Genomic DNA, 20285 nt, shown 5'->3' with positions numbered 1-20285 from the left:
ATCCCGGTTTTTCAGCTATTGCTTTGTTCGTGTCCGCTTCTACGCCAGAGCCCCCTTCAAGGGTCTACCGAGAATCTTCGCCTCTGGAGTATGGAAGGGGAAAAAGGTCTTTTTAGAAAATGTCCTCAATGGAAGGCTAAATACGCGTACTGAGCACAACATCTCACTTTAATTTGTCGCCAGAGCATAAACAGGACTGCGCAGCCTGCGGCCTGTTCAAAAATATAAAGACTCTACTCTAGATGTGTCAGATACCTAGCACATACCATGGAGATGGCGGTAGAAGCTGAAATCTCGGCAGATGGACACCATTTACAGATTGGCAACAAAGAAGGCAATGTTCCTGCAGAAGGGGGTGCCATGTTGTGCAGCCCGCACTATTTCACCTCGGAGTCTTGCCAACATGAAGAGGACAAATCGGTGATGTCGACACTGGATCCTACTCAGACAGGCGGCATCCGGGTCGGGCCTTGGATAAAGACTGAGCCGTGGCCCATGAGTGCCCAAAGCAGGCAGCACTCTCCACACCAAAAAACCAAACCCACAGGCCACACATCGCCTGGGTGCTCCACAGCCTTTGGGTACTGGTCGCCACAGAGAGCGCACCTTGGAGCCGAGACAGAACGAGACCATACTCTATCTTGCTCAGGCCACAGGAAAGACATGAAGACAATAGGTAGCAACCCTCGATGCCGACTAAGCCATCAACACATGCACAGCCGATGGTGTCAGCAGAGACTCCAACACCTCCCTCCCTTCTGGCTCGACCAAAGCCATCTTAACTGACCAAACTTATGGCATCGACACACACCCCTTCAGAGCCAAAACATACATCCCCTCTGAAAAAGGGCTCGGAGCAAAGTTGCACTTTTATCTCCGATACCTAAAAAACCAACGGCACCAACAGCTTCTGCTTTAACCTTTTACACTCCGACCAAGCATAGTCAAACATTTAGAGACACTGTGTCGAAGAAATCTAGGACGGTAACAACCACTAATACAGAGGGAAACTTATTTGAAAACCTATAAGACCTCATGCACAAGAAGCGCCCTATTGTCGATGAACACTTGATTGAGAACACAGATTTAAAAGAAGAAAAAAAAAGACTGGATATTGACCTTCCAAAGCCTCTTCTAAAGAGAGAGTATGGAACATATAAGGCCAGAAATCCTATGCCACTAGACTGCACTCCATCTCCGCAACCTATGTCGCCATCTTCCGTACACTCAGCTGATGTAGCCACAAGGAGCCCTAGTCATAACGCACATGACAGACTCACAAGGAAACCCTCCCCAAAGCCCAGATCCCTGGGATGCATGCTGTATCTTATAGCGAGATCCAGACATTGAACTCCCAATACCAGCGAAAATATGGTCTCCAGATAATACCTCCTCATACCATAGTGATGGGAAGCTGGCTTTTTATGTAGGGTACAAAAATAAGATAAACTATGTTCAAAGTCCAGACGACCCTTATTGATTTACAGGGATTAAACTAATAATCCCAAATGCTCTTTGTGGTAGTGTGGGCTACCAATTTAAGCTTGTCAGCGGGTAGTGTTAAGCATTTGTTGTACACACAGAGTCAATAAGTGAGAGACACTCAAGAAAAAACTTAAGACCAATTTAGAAAAATAACATTTTTATAGAATTTTAGACACCAAGAACTTGGTAATCAGGTAAGTATTTTTGATGTTATCAAATTTTACAGTAGAAAATGACAGCTGTCAAATTTGAGACACGAGTATCGAAAGCGGTAGTATTATCCTATGGGTGAAACATACACTGCATAGGTACACTTACAGACTACTTACAGGACTGTTCTTCTGGACTTTAGGGGCCAAGGTCCTATAAAGCACAAAGAGGTCAGTTTTACTTGCCCTGGGCTGTCCGGTCCAGAGGGGCTTTCAGCGGTGGTAGCCTCGAACGCTACACGCTGTAGCCAATGGGAAAAGTCCCTTTAGAAACGAGGCTGCAAGGGAGGACTGGGGGACCAGTCTGGCAGAATCCAAAGGCGGGATTCACTCATTAACTCTTGGGGGTCTCAGGGCCATTGATTTTAATGGGAAAATATTGGGGTTGGAGGTATAGGTGTCTTAACCGGTGGGTCATTGAGTTTGAGGCTTCCACGGTTCTCTGTGCACCTGCAGAAGAGTGAGAAGAAACACAGCAAGACTGCTTCTGGCATGGATCTGCCCTCTGGTGAAGGCTCCTGACATGCAGGTCTGTTTTGGCGGTGATGGTGTTGGGTCTGAACACAAACAAGCCTCGGTGCTTTCATCAGGCTCCAGTACCTCTGGTATTGCTGGGCTCCTGGGGGCGCTAGTGTCTCCAAACTGGGTGGAGAGATGGATCTAACCTCCTGGAGCATGGAGACCTTTTCCTTGCTGGCTGCTACGTCGGTGGGCCCGGTGGTCAGCAGATCGATGTATCGGACCTCGCGGTCAGTGCCTTCAGGCTGCAGGGAAGTGGCTTCTCCACTTCAAGGGAGATGCTGGCTGGTAGACTAAGTGCTGACAGCCTTCAGAGGCCTTTGAAAGAGGGACATCTGCAGGACGAGTTGGGTCTGGGCAATTGTCTGGACAGGAGCAGGCAGGGTTTGGCGCCAAAGTCCACAGCTAGTTCTTTGTTTTTACGTTCTTTGTCCTTCATTTGGAGTTAGTCGAATCAAGGTTCCTGGTATCAGGGGGCCACCTAAATACTGAATTTAGGGGTGTTAAGGGGAGTGAAGGGTAGTACCCAATTGGCTACTTACCTTTGGGGTCCCTCCTCCCCTATATGACCACTTGCTGTGGGGTGTGGGCATAACCCTGTCCCATAGTTCCTAATTCCACAAAAAACAAAATTTCCAGTGGGCCCTGCATAATTCTTTTCTCCACCAGACAACCTTGGCCGTGAGGGGAACGGCGCTGGGGAGAGCTATCATCCATCGCACGCCGTGAGGGCAACGGCTTTCAACTACATATCCCAGGTGCCCCAGCTACCACCGGCGCACCTCTGACGACGCTACTTGCGCCCGGAGGCGCTATTAAACAGCTGAACGCCTCCCGTCCCGCGAGGACGCGTGCGGGACGTGACGTGCCGGGCTGAGCCCGAGCAGAGGGCGGGCCGTCTGTGGCCGTCGGGGGCCGGGCTGGGACATCTCCCTAATACACTGCCATCCAAGGAACAGGCGTGACTGGAAGGAAAATATAAAGGTATTCCTACTGGGACATTTATAGCTGTTGTCACTATTACCTGACTGTCAGGGTGTTAATGGACCCCTTGTGCTATATTTGACTTGTGCGGGACTTCCTCTTGTATTCGTTAATTCATCTGATTAACTGTAGCTAATGTATCATTTTTAAAAATGAGTAAAGTGGGCAAGATATCAAAGTTAGCTGCGTCCCGCCCGAACACTAGATTGCACGCAGCATTGCCTCAGTCCTTACCAACGCTGACGGCTTTTGATAAAATGCTACAACAAACAGTTGGGGTCGTTGCCAATGCAATTGAAAACACTGAAAAGAGACTATCCCTTACTCCCACAGTATGTTTACAAGATCAAGGAGGGGATTGCTCAGTAATTACTATTGATCCTATGGTCTCAAATTCCTACCTTGCATCCACTTATGCTGAGTTGCCATGTACACAGATTCCTCTCGAAATTCTAAGAGACGAGGAAATAGGGCAGGTCCTAGTGGAGTTTCCTAGAAATGTTGAAGATCCACACTTTACCCTGACTCCTTCCTCCCCCGCACCTATTGCGAAATCCGGGAAGCCAGGAACTAAGGTGGGGAAAAATAGTCTCCCCCCCCCCCCCCCCCCCCACCCCCCCAAAAAAAAAATGGGCAAAAAAACGTTGGCCAACCATAATTTGGTGACCCCATCCGATAGTACCCTGTATCCACAACTAGGGGTACCGTGCTGGGTCACCAATATGGTGGCTGGTCTCCAGGCATGCTTGGAGCAGACTATTGTCACCCATATTAAACCTTTAGTTTCGAAACTGGATAGAATAGCTTCCATTTTAAATAGGGTGGTGGGAATAACGAAGTCAATAATTCCCCATGATTAATAGTGAACGCATGGATGGTTTTGGATTAGTGGAGGATATTTTGTCCCTACCCACTGGTGATAATTCTTCGCCCCATTGATGCTAGGAGGGTGGATAAGAGAGTAGAAGGTATCCTAGGTCATGGCCCCCCAAAAGAACAGGGAGACGAGCAAGGTTTAGAAAAAGCGATGGAAGGGTGCATAAAGATCCTCTCATGGAATATAGCGGGACTTAAGAACAAATTACTTGTACCAGAGTGGTCCGCCTTTATGGTTATGTACGATATTTGTTTGATGCAAGAGACCTGGGCCCTGGAGGGGAGTGCAAGTCCTGGTTTTGCGACCTTTGATACTCCTGCTGTTTCCAGGGGCAAGGGCCGTCCTTCGGGTGGGCTATACATATGGGTAGGGATACATCTAGGTATACGGGCTATTCAGCTCGAAACAAATTCCCCAGATATTCAATGTGTTCTATTACTTCTACTTGATAAATCACGAGTGGCCATTATAAACATTTATTCTAGGCCTACCATGAATGGAAAGGAATAGAGTACTATTATTGCACTTGACCTTTTCATTTAGTCACTTGATCCCTCAATATCGATAATTTTGGGTGGCGATTTTAATTGTCAATACGAACCTCTGAGCGATCCTGAGCAGTGCGATCAAGATGAAGTCGACTCGCTTTGGCGCATTCCGGTTTCCACGATTACCCCAGTAAGGGCTTGGACCAAGTTGGTTTTGCAAATTAAATCCTTAACACTTGCAACGTCTTTAAGGGCATGCAATGGAAGGTCCGATAATGTTAATTCCGGTCTACCCACATATAATAGGATTAATAGTACTTCCATTATAATTATATTTTGTTGGAAGCTAAACACTGGGACAAGCTTAAAGATTTCAGGGTTGTATTAAGACACGACAGTGACCATAATGCTCTGGTTCTGACGCTTAAACCTGGTGCATTTGGCTTAACCAACCCAGAATCAAGCGCAAACCTGGCTGCACCACCTTTTATTATATCTAACAGCAGCAGAAGGGTTAAGTGGCCAACATGTGTGGAATCTCCAACTCGACTTGCAGAAATCTATCAGATTGCTACTCCGCTCATAAGTGAAATGGGGGGTCTTATCTCCTTTGGGCAGGCTATAGAGATACATAGGAAGTTGACTACGAGCCTAGGGGAGGTATTCTATCCAGTTACTGGGACTAGGCAGTCAAGGCCTAGAACACACCCCTGGTATGACCATGCTTGTAAACTAGCAAAGAGATTTGCTTGCAGCAATTAAATCTAAAGACACTCTTAAAATCAGAGCATCTAGAATGCTGCATAAGAAGGAATTAACCAGGGGTAAGAGAGAGTGGGAGGAATCCAGATGGAACGACCTGAGACGAGCACTCCTCACAAAGGATTCCAAGACCTTTTGGGGCATCGCCACCTCAACGATGAGTGGGGTGAGAGAGGAAGGGGTCTCAAATATTGCTCCCCTAGTGTGGGAGGCGCGTTTTAAAGTACTTTACACAAGTCCAGATTCGAGGGCTTTTGTGTGCCAGGACCAGGATAATATACTAGCTCCTGGGACTCTTGCGCCCTTAGACTCCCCCCATGAATGTAGTCTGCCGGGACTTTTGGGTACTCGGAAAGGGATAAGCTTGCAGGACCCTCAGGATAGGATCGACATTAATTACTTAGATTCCATTTCTTTTAAGGAAGTGGAATCTGCAATTGAGAGACTGCCCCTAAATAAAGCACCAGGACTCGACAAGCTCCCGGGGGACCTCTTCCGTTCCCAACCAAAAATCTGGGCTCCATACCTGGTGGTTCTGTTCAATGCTGTTCTGCAAGGCTCCGTATTGCCGGACACCTGGCTTGGAGCAGAGATTGTTCCCATCTTTAAGAAAGAAGGGCTGCCCACTAGTCCCATCCAATTATAGACCCATCAGTTTATTGGATACTACTCAAACTGTTGGGCCGAATTTTATTGGATAGATTGTTAGGCTGGATGGAGGAGAATAAAATACTGACTCCCTTACAAGCCGGATTTAGAACGGGTGTTTCAACTTTGGACCAGATCTTCCGGCTCCAGGTCCTATATTGGAAAACTGCAAGAGTAGAGGGTGGCAGCCTCTACCTTGTTTTTGTGGACCTGTGGGCCGCATTTGATCTGGTTCCTAGGGAAAAGCTCTGGATGGTGTTGGAGGAACTTGGTCTCCCAACCTATTTACTAGATGTATTGATCCGCCAGGGCTGTGTACTGGCCCCTACACTCTTCAGCCTATATGTTAATGGACTGATAGATGAACTAAATAGTCTCAGGGACAATGATGCCCCGAGATTGGCCTCTGGTCGGGTGCCCGCTCTGATGTTCGCGGACGACACTTTGTTGTTGTCGCGGACATCATCGGGCATCCAGCGGGTCCTGGATGGGTTTATGACCTTTTGCGCCTCGCGGGGATTGGAGATCAACTTGAGGAAAACCAAGTTTATGATTTTCAATCCCCCGAGGCACACCCGACCGAATCCCGTACTTGGTGGTATTCCCCTAGAACGAGTTAAAACTTTTGTATATCTGGGGGTCACGCTGACTGAGCACTTTGTATGGGATGCACAAGTAGCAAAATCTTCCCTGAGGCTATCTCAGATAACGGGGGTATCGGTAGATTCCATAGAACTTCTATATTTAAACCTGTTACTCCAGTATTAGAGATCTATAAAATACAGGTGAGGCCAGCAGCTTTGTACGCTGCTGAACTCTGGGGCCACACAAATGCACTCAATTTACGGAAGGTAGAACAAGCCTTTATGCGTGGTCTGGTTGGCCTTCCTCTGAGCACGCCTCTCATTCCACTGCGGTTGGATATGGATCTGGAACCCGTTAATGAATTGGCAGCGGCACGACCATTGCTTTATTGGAGAAGGCTTTGGCATGTGCCTGAGCTTGCATTTTTTAAAACAGAATTCACTGCAATTTGGGGGCAGCTAAAGTACAAGAGTATACCCTGGTTACTTCATATAAAGACTTTCCTCTATCAAGTTGGTTTGCCCCAACTCTGGGATACTCCGGAGATTAGTTGTGTGAGGATTCAAAGGTCTGTGATATTGGCAGCTGTTAGATCTTATAATCTCAAAACATTACACTGTTCAACCTCCCTGGGCAGGTTGACCTCTGAGTTCCTATTGGTGAAAATTGAATCTAAGATGGAGGTATTCTTGGACTTAGTACAGCCTCCATTGGCAAGAAAACTGTATACTCAGCTGAGACATGGTTCTCTTCCAATTGGGGCGCTGACATCTAGATGGGAAAAATCGATGGAGGGTAATTGTCCTGCTTGCAAAACTTGCAATGAAGATATTGTGCATATCCTGTTCTTTTGTCCAGCATACAGTGCGATTCGAAAATGTTGGCTTATTCCTCTGTGCAAAAATGTGGGTCTTAGACAATGTGCACAAGCCTGCAGAGTTTTAACTTATGACACTGATGCTCTGTGTCTTTGTAGTTTCCCGCTTTTTATATGGTATGTGGCGGAGAAGGCTGGGTTTCATTAACCTAAAGTAATGGCCTTTTGTGCTTTTATCTTTCTCTTTTACTATTATTCATGATAACTTATTGTTAAATAAATTTTTTAAAACCTTGTCTGTATCTATGGTTTTATTTTTGTACTTGTACATATTTTATTGCACTTTTATGGTCTTTTGACCGAAATAAAGTTACCATGGTAAAAAAACAAGATGGTGGAATCCTTTCATGGACTACATCAGGCATCCCAGCTTAGGGGGCGACTAGTCTGGTGATGCAACACGCCTATGCCATAGCTAACTTACCACCTGCCCTGGTACCAAATGGGCCTCAGAGCAGGGGGTAGGTGGGGGGGAGGCATCTTTTAGGTCTGGGTGAAGCCAGGGTCTCGTATCAAAGGTGGCCTTGAAATGCTAAGTCACTGGCCATCCTGCTGGAGGAGGTGTGAACACCTTCCTCCGGAGCAGGCATGGATTCTGTCCTCCAATCGGGAGCTCTCACCTGCAGGGGTCAGAAACATGTCTGTGGTGGCAGGTTGGACACGACCAGTCAGCCAGCACACTAGATAGTGGGTGCATGTTTTACTAGTGGCATCGGTATGAATTTATCAAGACACCATAGGTTCCAGTAAAGCCATCATGTAGCTGGGGAACTCTTAATGACTATTTCCCAGTACATATACTTAACCCCTTCCCAGCTCATGACGGAACCACTCCGTCATGAGCCACGGGTGCCGTGTGCTCATGACTGAGTGGTTCCGTCATGCTGCGGCCGTTGGCGGCCGCTCTGCCCACGCGGCGCTAATTCCCCGCCTGTGCGGGTGATTAGCGCAGTGGGCGGAGACGTGACGGAACCACTCCGTCATGAGCACAGCTCACCCGTGGCTCGTGACGGAGTGGTTCCGTCACGAGCACAGCGCCACCGCACCTGCCCCCAAACCCCCCCCCCCCCAGTGCCGCGGCGGAATTCCTGCCGCGGCGAAGGGGTTAAAATGGTTTCATTGTTCACTTGTACTATCTAGTAATTAGACTAAACAGCACAGTGGCAAATCTGCTCATGCAGATACGTCCTCTCATGTAATATAATGCACCCTGCTTTAGGGTTATAAGGCTTCTTGTAGGGGTGACTTGCAATTATTGCATGCAGTGTCCGTGGGCATGGCACAGTGTGTGCTGTGTCATGTTTTCACATTTGTTTTACCCATTTCACACAGCCTGCAATGGCAGTCTGCATGAGTTTGTGGTGGGTCCCTTACGATGGCACAATACATGCTGCAGCCCTTGGGGAACCTCTTTAGTACCCCAGGCCCTAGCTTCCAGGTTACTATTTACTAGGGACTAACAGAAGGTTCTGAAGGTTTTGCCAATTGTGGGAACAATTGTACACTCTTGGTAAAGAGCTCTTGCACTGGGGAACTGGTGAACAGGAACTTAGTGAACTTTCAGTCGAAATCACATCATTTACCAAGCAAAAGGTGGGGTGTATGTGCCACCCTAAGTGACCCCTCTCAAAATGCATGCAAGACTGCCATTGCAGGTTCCATGTCTTGCTGCAGACAAAAGTGAAAACACATGTCACTCACCTCTGTGTTATGTCCCCTACCACTGCATGTCATATTTGTAAGTTACCCCTACAACAGGTGTAACAGCCCTAAGGAAGGGTGCTGAAAATTACATGTGAGGGCACACCTGCATCAGCAAATGTGTCCCTGTGTTAGTCAATCCTATTGCTGCCAGTGCAAGTGGACAGGGAAGTCATTTTAAAACATGTGCTAGACACTGGTGAAAATGAGTTCCCCAGCTACATGATGGCTTCACTGAAAATATGAATGTTTTATATCAGACATCTCGTATTGGTAAACCCACACTGATGTCACTGCTGGATTTGCCAATACATGCACCCAGACTGAAAACCCACCAACCTCTGGTGTGCTTGCTGACTGGTTCTTGCCAGCCTGGCACCTGAGACGCTGTTCTGACCTACGGTGATAGCCTTTGCTCTCCAAAGTCCCAGAACAAAAACCTGACTGGAAAGTGGTGCAACACCCCCTCCCACAGGATGATCCGCTGATTAGCTTTTTTGAGCAGTCGAGCTTCAAACAAGCTGCCATCTTTAGAATGCAAATCTGGTTCTCAAAGTAGAGGAAGCCATCCCCCCTGTCTGGACCTCCCTTGGCATCTGGACAGGCGGGTGAATTAGCTAGTTAGGTAGGCGTGCCACCTCTGGCTAGTACCACCCCATAGGTGGACTACTGTGAGGTGGGCTTTATTTTTCAGAAATAGCCATGTTTGTGATGGCATACTTAGGAATTCTGGGGCAGTGTTATGCCCCCTTCTCACAGTGGTCATATAGGGGGCGTGGTGACCCCAAGTGTCAGTAGCCCATTGGCGACTACCCTACACACCCCTAACATCCCTAAGTTCCGTATTGTTCAGTATTTAGGGGAGTCCCTGGCAACAGAGGAGCAGATCCTGATGGCCTAAGAAGAGAGGATACTGAAGAGATGCAAAAGCTGAGAAGAAGCAGCTGACCTGGTACCAACCCTGCGGCATGGCTGCATCCCTTGTCGAAAATGGCGCCAAAGTAATCTCGTCCTGCAGCTGTGACTCCAGAAACCTGGGAGGACTGCCTGCCTTTAAAAAAAGACTCAAAACCTTCCCTGAACAGTGGACCTGTTCCAAAGAATCTCCAAAAGAGAAGACTCTGGAATCGCTAAAACCTGACACCTGAAGCCGCCACTGCACCCGTCACTTCCGGCCGAGTTGAAGTGGACCAACTGTTCCACCAAGGTTTCCCAGCCCTCCATAGCTTGAGTCCATTCTCGCTTCACCCCTCCTGGACTCCTCGACGTCCCATGCAGCCTCTGCACAAAGGCCCCCCTCAACCGTGACTGCTCCATTAAGGAAAAACCCAACCCCCTAAGGACCGACCTGCACCTGTCGCTCCTGGGCCTTGCAGAAGAGGACCAAGGCTGTCCCTGAGCATCACAGGACTGAGCCTACTTGCTGGTTCAGCCTGACTGGTTTCCTAGCCAGCGCCTGCAGCCTCTTTTTACAATTTTCGATCCTCATTGAAACGCAGTGGGCTCCCGACGCTGACGTGCACCCGGACTCCCTTGTGCCACTGGTGGTGTACTGTTGGTGCTGCCTTGGACCTTGCCCACCGCTCACCTTAACTCCTTGGTATTGGTCCTGTAAGTCGATATACTTTACCTGTTTGTAGAACGTGTTCTTCTTTTCATATGAATATATTGCAGAACGCTGAAATTGCAGTGTCCACTTTTTAAAGTGAAAAGTTATATTTTAAAACGTACTTACCTGGATGATTTTTCTCTGATGCCTAAACCTATGTAAAGATACTTGCTATTTTTATAAATTGGTGTGGATCTCCTTTTTTGAGTTATTTATTAATCATTGTGTGTCTTTGCAAATGTCTTGCACAACTCTGTGTTAAGCCTAAGGCTGCTCAACCACACTACCCCCCTAATTGAGCACTTTGGGATTTCATAGCAAGCCCCTGGCCACACTCATAAGGGAACCCATGGACTCCTTACACACACTATCAAATGTTTGATACATCACATAAAGAGCCAGCTTCCTACAGTCATATATGCATCCTTGACTGCAATGGGATGATAATCTGAGAGCCAACAATTCAAAGATGTTTTTCACAGAAAGAGACCAATATAATTTATACTTTTTAGATTGCAGACCTAACCATGTATCCCTCAATGCTTTACAACTCTCTCTGATGACGGACAGAGTTCTGATTCAAATTGTCAATACTAAAACCACCTTCTCATACAAGGAGACACCACATCCAGGACATTCGCCCTGTAATCTCTATTGATTTATTTAAGTGCCGGTTAGATGAACATTTAACACAATATCTGTGCACCTGCTTGGGGTAGAAAATGTCCGATGTTCTGATAAAGATATTCCAAAAAACAAAAATTGTGGTATTGGGAAGACTGTTCTCATATGTTGTCTATAATTGTGATTTTTCTCAAATCGACATTAATGCATTATCAGAGAGCAATAAATGCCCAGATTTTATGCGCAGGTTCCGAGAACGGTGGTCCTGTTGGAATGCTCTTTTGAGAATTTTCCCTTCTTACGATTTCAGCAACTCCACACAGATTGAGCCGTTTCAAAACAGGGATTAATATGAAACTGATTTGTCAAAACAGTTGTAGTGCTCGTCTTTTCTGCTCATTTTGAAGAGACAACACTGGAAATTACTATCCAAATCAAAGATTTTTTCCCACTGTAAGTGGAAATCTACCATCCCAACATAACTATTGTTTATCTTGGTACAGTTGCTGCTGACTATACACACAATATAGGACATTTGAATTTCTCTGAGGGAAGTGTGTGGTCATTTTCAAGAGATTTTGCATTTTGTGTGAACAGGAAACTGGCAATAATTTTAGTTGTCCAGAAGTGACTGTACCTTTTACACCTAACAAAGGTAGTTTTTCAATTTCCTACCTTCAAAATGTACCTTGCAGCTACCAAAGCCCACAGGAAAGATGTGTCTGAGATGACTTTCTTCAATATTCTTGTGGTTAAAGATTTCTCAGATGGCTTGTAGTGTGATTTTTCTCTGAGGAGGCCATCTCTTGTGACCTTAAAGTTGTCTTGTTGTCTTGGCCAGAGTAATGCCTCTTACTTTTAACCCTATTCACATATCCACATTGAAGGTTTTTTTTGGGTCCCCTGTTACCGAGCTGCGATCACTTGTATCGTTAGTGGTCTTGAGACTCTGAACTTGCATGATCCTTCTACAGGTTTCATTCCAAATAGGTAGTAACAAGAACAAAGCATTCACTTTTGTTTAGCATTGTTTGAAATTTCCATGTAAATCTGTTTCCTTGTCCGTGTACTTCAAAAACCTACATCCCCAACAGAGATTTGCATGTTCCAGAACTAGGATGTCTGTAAACTATATTTCCAGGTGAATTGTCTCTTGGGGTATGATGTGTTAACAGCTGGAAAATATAGATTTATCAACCTAGCTTTATGGCTTATTCCACAACCTGTAATGCTCCACTGCAACTTTACTATTAAATGTACCTTTCCTGGATATACATTAAGCATTGACTTGCAAGATTCGCCTATACTTCACAAGACACTGTTGGTTGGATTCAGACTCCAAAGCATATTACCAAGCTGTCAATCTGCTTTAAGGGGGCCTATTTGGTCGGGTGCCAAGTGTAAATAATAGTAGTAGGCTAAAAGAAAAAGCCCAAGGCCTAAGTCTTAGTAGCCTATCTACATCATTATAGAAAAAAGAACCAAAGATTGGTCCCAGCCAATCAGCTGCCAGCACCCTCCAGAACCTTCCCAGCAGAGGCAGTTCTCCTCAGATTTTCACCGCACGTCGTGTGTGAAGGGAGTCTCCCTGAGCTCTGCTCAGTTTCTTCAGCTATTACTACTTTTTGGATCATACCAAGATCATACTTCATTTCTCTGACCCTATTAAGGCAGTAATATGGCAGAGTGGCAGGAAATAAGGTAATAGACTACGAAATATGTCTAACCTTTCCTCAATAACTCTCACGTTCTGAGAGATGAGGCTATTATTGGGACTACAGAGACTTTCATCTGTCACTTCTGATGAGAACGACGAGGATTGCTTCACCTCATAGGAGAGGTTAAAGGGAGAAGTCGCGCCAGGAGCCTCCTGAGGGCGCGCAAAAAAGCCATAAAGACCTACCTTGAGTCTTGATAGGCATTTCTCACAGAGAGAGGCAAGTGGGAAAAATCTCCTCAGAGGCTGATCTTACAACTCCCTTTTCATCCCTACATCAGGGAAATCTGTTTAACCTGACATTAAGGAGTCTATTACAAAACTCCGTGTCTAATATTACTGCCTCAACAATATGGACCTCATCTATGATGGGCCTCCTATGATGGTCGTCTACGATGGTCATCTACGACTGCCTCATCTACGATGGTCGTCTACGACGGCTTCGTCTACGACGGCCTCATCTATGACGGTCGTCTACGACGGCCTCATCTACGACGGTCGTCTACGACGGCCTCATCTACGACGGCCTCATCTACGACGGCCTCATCTACGACGGCCTCATCTACGACGGCCTCATCTACGACGGTCGTCTACGACGGCCTCATCTACGACGGTCGTCTACGACGGCCTCATCTACGACGGTCGTCTACGACGGCCTCATCTACGACGGTCGTCTACTACGGCCTCATCTACGACGGTCGTCTACTACGGCCTCATCTACGACTGCCTCATCTACGACGGTCGTCTACGACGGCCTCATCTACGACGGCCTCATCTACGACGGCCTCATCTACGACGGTCGTCGACGACGGCCTCATCTACGACGGTCGTCGACGACGGCCTCATCTACGACGGTCGTCGACGACGGCCTCATCTACGACGGCCGTCGACGACGGCCTCCTCTACGACGGTCGTCGACGACGGCCTCCTCTACGACGGTCGTCGACGACGGCCTCATCTACGACGGTCGTCGACGACGGCCTCATCTACGACGGTCGTCGACGACGGCCTCATCTACGACGGTCGTCGACGACGGCCTCATCTACGACGGTCGTCGACGACGGCCTCATCTACGACGGTCGTCGACGACGGCCTCATCTATGATGGTCTCACCCACGAATGGCCTCATCTATGATGGTCTCACCCACGAATGGCCTCATCTACGATGGCCTCCTCTACAATGAGATTGCCCGGGACAGCCTCATCTAGAAGAAAAACTCATCATACGATTGCCTTATCTAGGTCTGCCTCATTTACGGATGGCCTCCCTATGATTACCTCATCTATGATGGTATTGTCTGACCATCGTCTACGACAACCTCATCCTGTATGGATGGCCCCATCTACGAATGGCCCCATCTACGAATGGCCTCATCCACAAATGGCCATCATAGGACTGCCTCATCTATGATTGCCTCATCTATGGTTGCCTCATCTATGATTGCCTCATCTACGGATGGCCTCACCTATGATTGCCTCATCTATGATGACATTGTCTATGACGGTCGTCTACGACAGCCTCATCTATGATGGTTGTTCAGGACGGTCATCTATGACGACGGCCTCGTCTGCAATAACCTCGCCTACAGTCCCATGTCTATGACAGCAAAGTCTACGATGAGATCGTCTACGATGGCCTCATTTATGACTGCATCCTGTACATAATTTAATACAGTGGGCAAGAACTAGACTTCTACTCCCAGTTAGTCGAACAGATAGAAAAGAAATACTGTGCACCTGCTAAAGCCCATAATGTCTAATGGGTCGCCCTCGGCCAGCTTCAATAATTTTACAGGCCGCCCAACAGTGAAAAATTCTCTACCATGGCAGCGGCCTCTATTAGAGCTGCCAATCCTCTAGCCATAACCGGCTGTTATGACCGTCAAATGTGGTCAGACATGGCGAGTCTCATTGACCTCATTCCTGAGGACCGAAGGCAGAAAGCAAGAAAGATTCTGTTGGAAGGAGAATGTGCCGCATCGGAAACTATAGATGCGCCTTGGACATAGTGAACACCAATTTCCGTCAGCTAGCAGGGGCTGCAGTGTTTGGACACCAGGGATGGCTTAAAGCCACTACTTTCAAGCCTGAGGGGCAATCAAAGATTCTAGACATGGCCTATGATGAAGAGGTTTTTGGTTTGGTGAACACATTGATGAAACCCTCTTAGCTATAAAAATTAACACGGATACTGCAGGATCATCAGGCACCCTTTAATACGGGTGCAGATCTTTCAGAGGAGCGAGAGGACGTGGTTTTTTCGTCCAGAGGAGGATACCAAAACCAACAGAATAGGCAGTATCGATCCCAGTACAGCCTTACAGCCAGACATCATACCGTCAATAGTCTACGGCTAGTTTCTCCCGTCAGGGTGGTCGAAAGAGATCACAGTATCAAGGCCGAGACGCTAACAGGAAGCAGTGATCTCCATAGGGCACCAACCATTTTACCCTTCTTACCCGTGGGCCAGAAGATATCAGCTTTGTTCACAAGCGGCAGGAAATTACATCAGACCAATGGGTTCTAGACCTAGTAACCAATGGCCACACCCTGGAATTCATCAAACAGCCACCTATTACTCTGCCCAGGGGTCCCCCTCGTCGTCATGAGATTTTGAGTTGTTTAAACAAAGGAGATTTTATGGCTTCTCTGGATATGGAAAATGAGTATTTCCACATACCTATCCACCCCAAACATCACAAATATCTTCGCTTTCAAGTGCCTTGTGCACATTCAGTTCAAAGTGCTCCTGTTTGGGCTGAAATAGGCACCAAGAACCTTCACGAAGTGCTTGGCACCACTGGTAGCAGCATTGCGATCTCGAGGAATACAATTGTTCCCTTATCTAGACGATTGACGGCTCAAAGGTCCTTCAGAACATGAAACCAAGATTGCTACAACAGAGTGTATCCATCTCTTCTCTGAGGCTGTTTCTCAACGACAGCAAATCAGTTACGTCCTCCAAGTCATGTTACACACGGTCCAATTCAACGCATTGTTGTCACTTGGTCGCCAACTGCATCTTCACAAATTGCAAGGTTAATTGAAGGGAAAAAAAAAAAAAGGCCAGTTTCAGTCCGAATGTTCGCTTCGCTCCTGAGGATGTTCTCTTCAACGATACATCTCATACCCTTGGTACGGCTCAAAATGCGACCTATTCAGGAGGAACCGCAACTTCAATGCCAACAAGCCATGGATTCATTTGACGATACCATCAAGGTCACGCCGCACATGATAAATTATCTACATTGGTGGTCGCAGACAGAGAATCTAACCCAGGGTCTCACGTTCCTACAGACCATTCCAGATTTCGTTTTAACGACCGATACCTCCATGGAAGGATGGGGAGGTCATCTGCGGGATTTGATCTCAAAGATAAAAACAGCAGATCAACAGGCTGAGCGTCGTGCCGTTTATCTGTTTTCTCCAAGCATTCCTCCCGAGGATTAAGGGTTCGTCGGTGCTAGTCCGGACTGGCAATACCATCAGCATGTATTATATCAACAAACAAGGAGGATAAACATCAGCTATGCTCTCGCAAGAAGCTTAGGAATTGTGGGAATAGGTCACTTTCCACAAGATGCCCTGAGAGCCAAACATGTCAGGGGTCTCCTCAATACCCTGACGGATACGCTGAGCACGTCTCAGTCGGACTGTTAAGACTGGAAGCTGGAAAAGGAACAGGCGACCACAGTGTTCCTAGCTTGGGGTAAGCCAGCCCTGGACCTATTCACAACAAGAGAGAACAAAGAATGTCAATATTATGCCAGCAGGTTCCCTCAACAGGGATCAGGGATTGGTGTATACGCTTTTCCCCAATACCATTGATTCCGAGGGTGCTCCGCAACATGAAGTTGGAAGGTTGCTGTCTAATTCTGATTGCACCCCGTTGGCCAAGACAATATTGCTTCCAGGAACTTCTACTATTGTCTCAAGGCAAACCCATTTGCCTACTGCTGACGCCTATGATATTGTCAAGGGTCGGAGGCCAAGTGGTTCATCCGGACCCACAGTCACTGCACTTGCATGCATGGCTCCTGATTTCTTAAAGAGTTCAAGGACCTCAACATTTCACAAGACTGTCGTGAAATATTGGCCAAATCTCGTGCCCAAAGCACAATCAAAACTTATCGCTTCAAATGGAACCGATTTTGCTGTTGATGTGAGGCAAATAATATTCACTCAATTCAAGCTACTGCAGAACAAGTTCTCCATTATCTGCTTTCTCTAGCCAAGTCTGGGCTTACTTTTTCACCGGTCAAAGTACATCTTGCTGCACTTTCTAGATTCAGGAAATACTCAAAATTCCCTTTTCTCTGCTCGCCTTTTCTTATCAAACAATTTATGAAAGGAATCTTCTGAGCCTTCTCTCCAGTGCGAGCACCCCTCCAGAGTGGGAACTCATCACTGTGCTAGTGCAGTTAATGAGGCGTCCATTTGAGCCTATCCATAAAGCTGATCTCAAATTCCTCACTTGGAAGGTTGCCCATTTACTGGCTCTTACCTCGGCAAGAAGGGTTAGTGAAATCCAAGCTTTCACTATAAATGAACCCCTTTTACATTTTGCTTCAGACTATGTAACCCTCAAACAAATCACAGTTTCTTTCCTAAGGTACCATAAAATTTCACTTGAACAAACCAGTAAGATTAAAAACATTCTTTCCGGATCCATCCACTCCAGCTGAATGAACATTACACTCGCTGGATGTTACACACTGTTTTGAGCATCTACCTACAGAAAACTAAGGATATCAGACGATCCAACCGGCTGTTTGTGGCGAATGGTCAAGCAACTCTTGGAAATGCTGTAACAAAGCAGAACAATAGCCAGATGGCTGGCATCTGCTATTCTTTTTTGCCACGACAAGGCTAACAGACCTTTGCAGAGGAAAGTCAAAGCTCATTCAACAAGAACAGTATTGACGTCGACAGTTTTATTTGCTGGAGTAACTCCGGAAAATATGTTGTGCTGCGACATGTAAAAATGTCCACACGTCGACGAAGCATTACTGTCTTCAATTGTCGCATCAAGATGATGCAGCGATTGGACAGGCTGTTCTATGCCATCTTTCATTAAGACCAGACTCAGATACTTTGCCCTTTTATGTATTATTCCATTCTTTAATATTCATGTAAATGTACAGATTTATATATCTGCAAGATTTTAAATATTTGTGTGTATATATATATATATATAATAGCTAATACTTGGATATAGCTTTGCTTCCTTTAAGACTACTCTTTAAAAAAAAAAAAAAAAAGAGATGTGTTTTTGCAAGCACTGTGGATGCTATTCGGGAGTTTATGAACCAGTGTCTCCCACCATCCGCAAACGACAGTATATGGTTATACTGCTTACTACTCTGATTGGTATCTTTCATAGATTCACATGCACCCACCCTCCTCCCCGGCTAGTCAGTTCTCTATATCTGGTATACTTACTTCTCACTTGTGCTAGGAAAATCTGAGGAGAACTGCCTCTGCTGGGAAGGTTCTGGAGGGTGCTGGCAGCTGATTGGCTGGGACCAATCTTTGGTTCTTTTTTCTATAATGATGTAGATAGGCTACTAAGACTTAGGCCTTGGGCTTTTTCTTTTAGCCTACTACTATTATTTACTCTTGGCACTACTTTTGTATTTACCGTGGGACTCCCGCCTCGGCGACGGGGAATGATTCAGGCATGTGAATCTATGAAAGATACCAATACTGGATAACTGTAGTTACAGGTAAGTAACTTGTTTTCTTCTCCTGCATTTTGGGAGTTGGTACCACATTTTTACCGCACGGTCTTGCTATTCTTTTCAAATACTAACCACTTGATTGTAACTCTACTTGTGCATCAGGGAATCTTAAATAATGCAGGAGAAAAGCTTATTGTAGGAATCTTGCTTTGACATAAAGACTCCTACCTCTTGGCAATATATAAGTGTTGGGAGGGATTGACATTATTCCATCATAAGGAACTGAAGCAAAAGACACTACAACACAAACTGGGAGATGAAAGCTGCTTGCTCCTTAAAGTAGTATTATATTTTCATCAGCAATCCATTGCATTTGCATTTCTTGTGGCATTTTTCTCCGATTACATGTTTTTCTATTGTCATTTGGCCTCAATGTTAGGACTCATGTTGCATTGTTATATTTTACATTTTTCTTGGAATTAATTTTAAAAGTAACATACACATTCAGTTTAGTATTTGGAAGGCTGCATTTGTATCTTATCTCCATTTAATCAGAATTTTTTTCCTGTGAATATATATTGATATATGCATTGCAAATTGCTCTGGGGTCTTGCAAAAGGGTCCGAGCTGTTCCTGATATTTCTGACTGAAGTGGAGATTCTAACAGCGCAGAGCTTGGATTACTAGTGAACCGTGCTTCCTTTTTGTTATTTTGTCAGTTTGTAATATATTTATCACTAGATTAGTTGTATGTGGCCCATAATAGGTAACATCATCCTCACAAATTGTTTTTTGTTACTGGGAAGCTAAAAAATGCAATTTGTTATGCAATACAGTAGACTGTATTTTTTCAAGAGTGTGTATATTGTTGCTGTTAAAGTAAGACCATATTTTGTTTTGGTTAACATAGGTATTTGATCAATATGTGAAAACCAGGGCTGAGGAAGAGCGTAAAGAAAAGAAAAACAAAATCATGCATGCAAGGGATGAGTTCAAAAGAATGATGGAAGAATCCAAAATTAACCCCAGGTATGTTAATGAATGGATGGTTTGCCAGAAAATACTGATTGTGCGGACTAATTCCGCTAATGAGAACTTCCGTAACTCCTAAATTTATGGTTTCAGCACTTTTCCGAGTGATTACCTCACTTTTACTTTTAGTTTATCAGACACTAGAGTGGTGAACTATTAAACTCCAGACCTTGGATGTGTAACAATATATTTTTTATGTTTGAGAGGTGTGGTATTTTCAAAAAAACATTTATCTCATGAGCATAGACTCAGCCCTATGGGGCCCCACTGTCTTTCAGCAGCAGCCTGCATCAACAGAAAACCTCTGAGTTGATTCAGACCCCAACCACAGGTGCTGCTCTGACGAGCCTGAGAGAGCTTTAAAAGCAGAAGATCCTCTCAATGGCGAAGCAAAGCTCTGCTTCGATCCTGCCTTCAGCATCAAAAAGTTAATCGGTGCCGAAACTACCTTTAAATCCCAAAACACCCTTGATTCCCAAGCAAGTGG

General features: G+C 45.9%; 1 protein-coding gene across 2 annotated transcripts in view; it reads left to right on the top strand.

The window, feature by feature from the left end:
- Positions 1 to 20285, top strand: part of TCERG1 (transcription elongation regulator 1) — a 698295-nt gene that overhangs the window by 456426 nt on the left and 221584 nt on the right. For both annotated transcript variants that reach the window (XM_085618107.1, XM_085618106.1), the window contains exon 14: positions 19677 to 19795. In XM_085618107.1, the coding sequence (XP_085474233.1) occupies positions 19677 to 19795 (119 nt within the window). The remainder of the gene's footprint in view (positions 1 to 19676; positions 19796 to 20285) is intronic.

The sequence above is a fragment of the Triturus cristatus genome, chromosome 7, assembly GCF_964204655.1.
Source record: "Triturus cristatus chromosome 7, aTriCri1.1, whole genome shotgun sequence".
In the NCBI taxonomy this organism is placed as follows: domain Eukaryota; kingdom Metazoa; phylum Chordata; class Amphibia; order Caudata; family Salamandridae; genus Triturus; species Triturus cristatus.
This window is presented reverse-complemented; position numbering and strand designations above follow the sequence as displayed.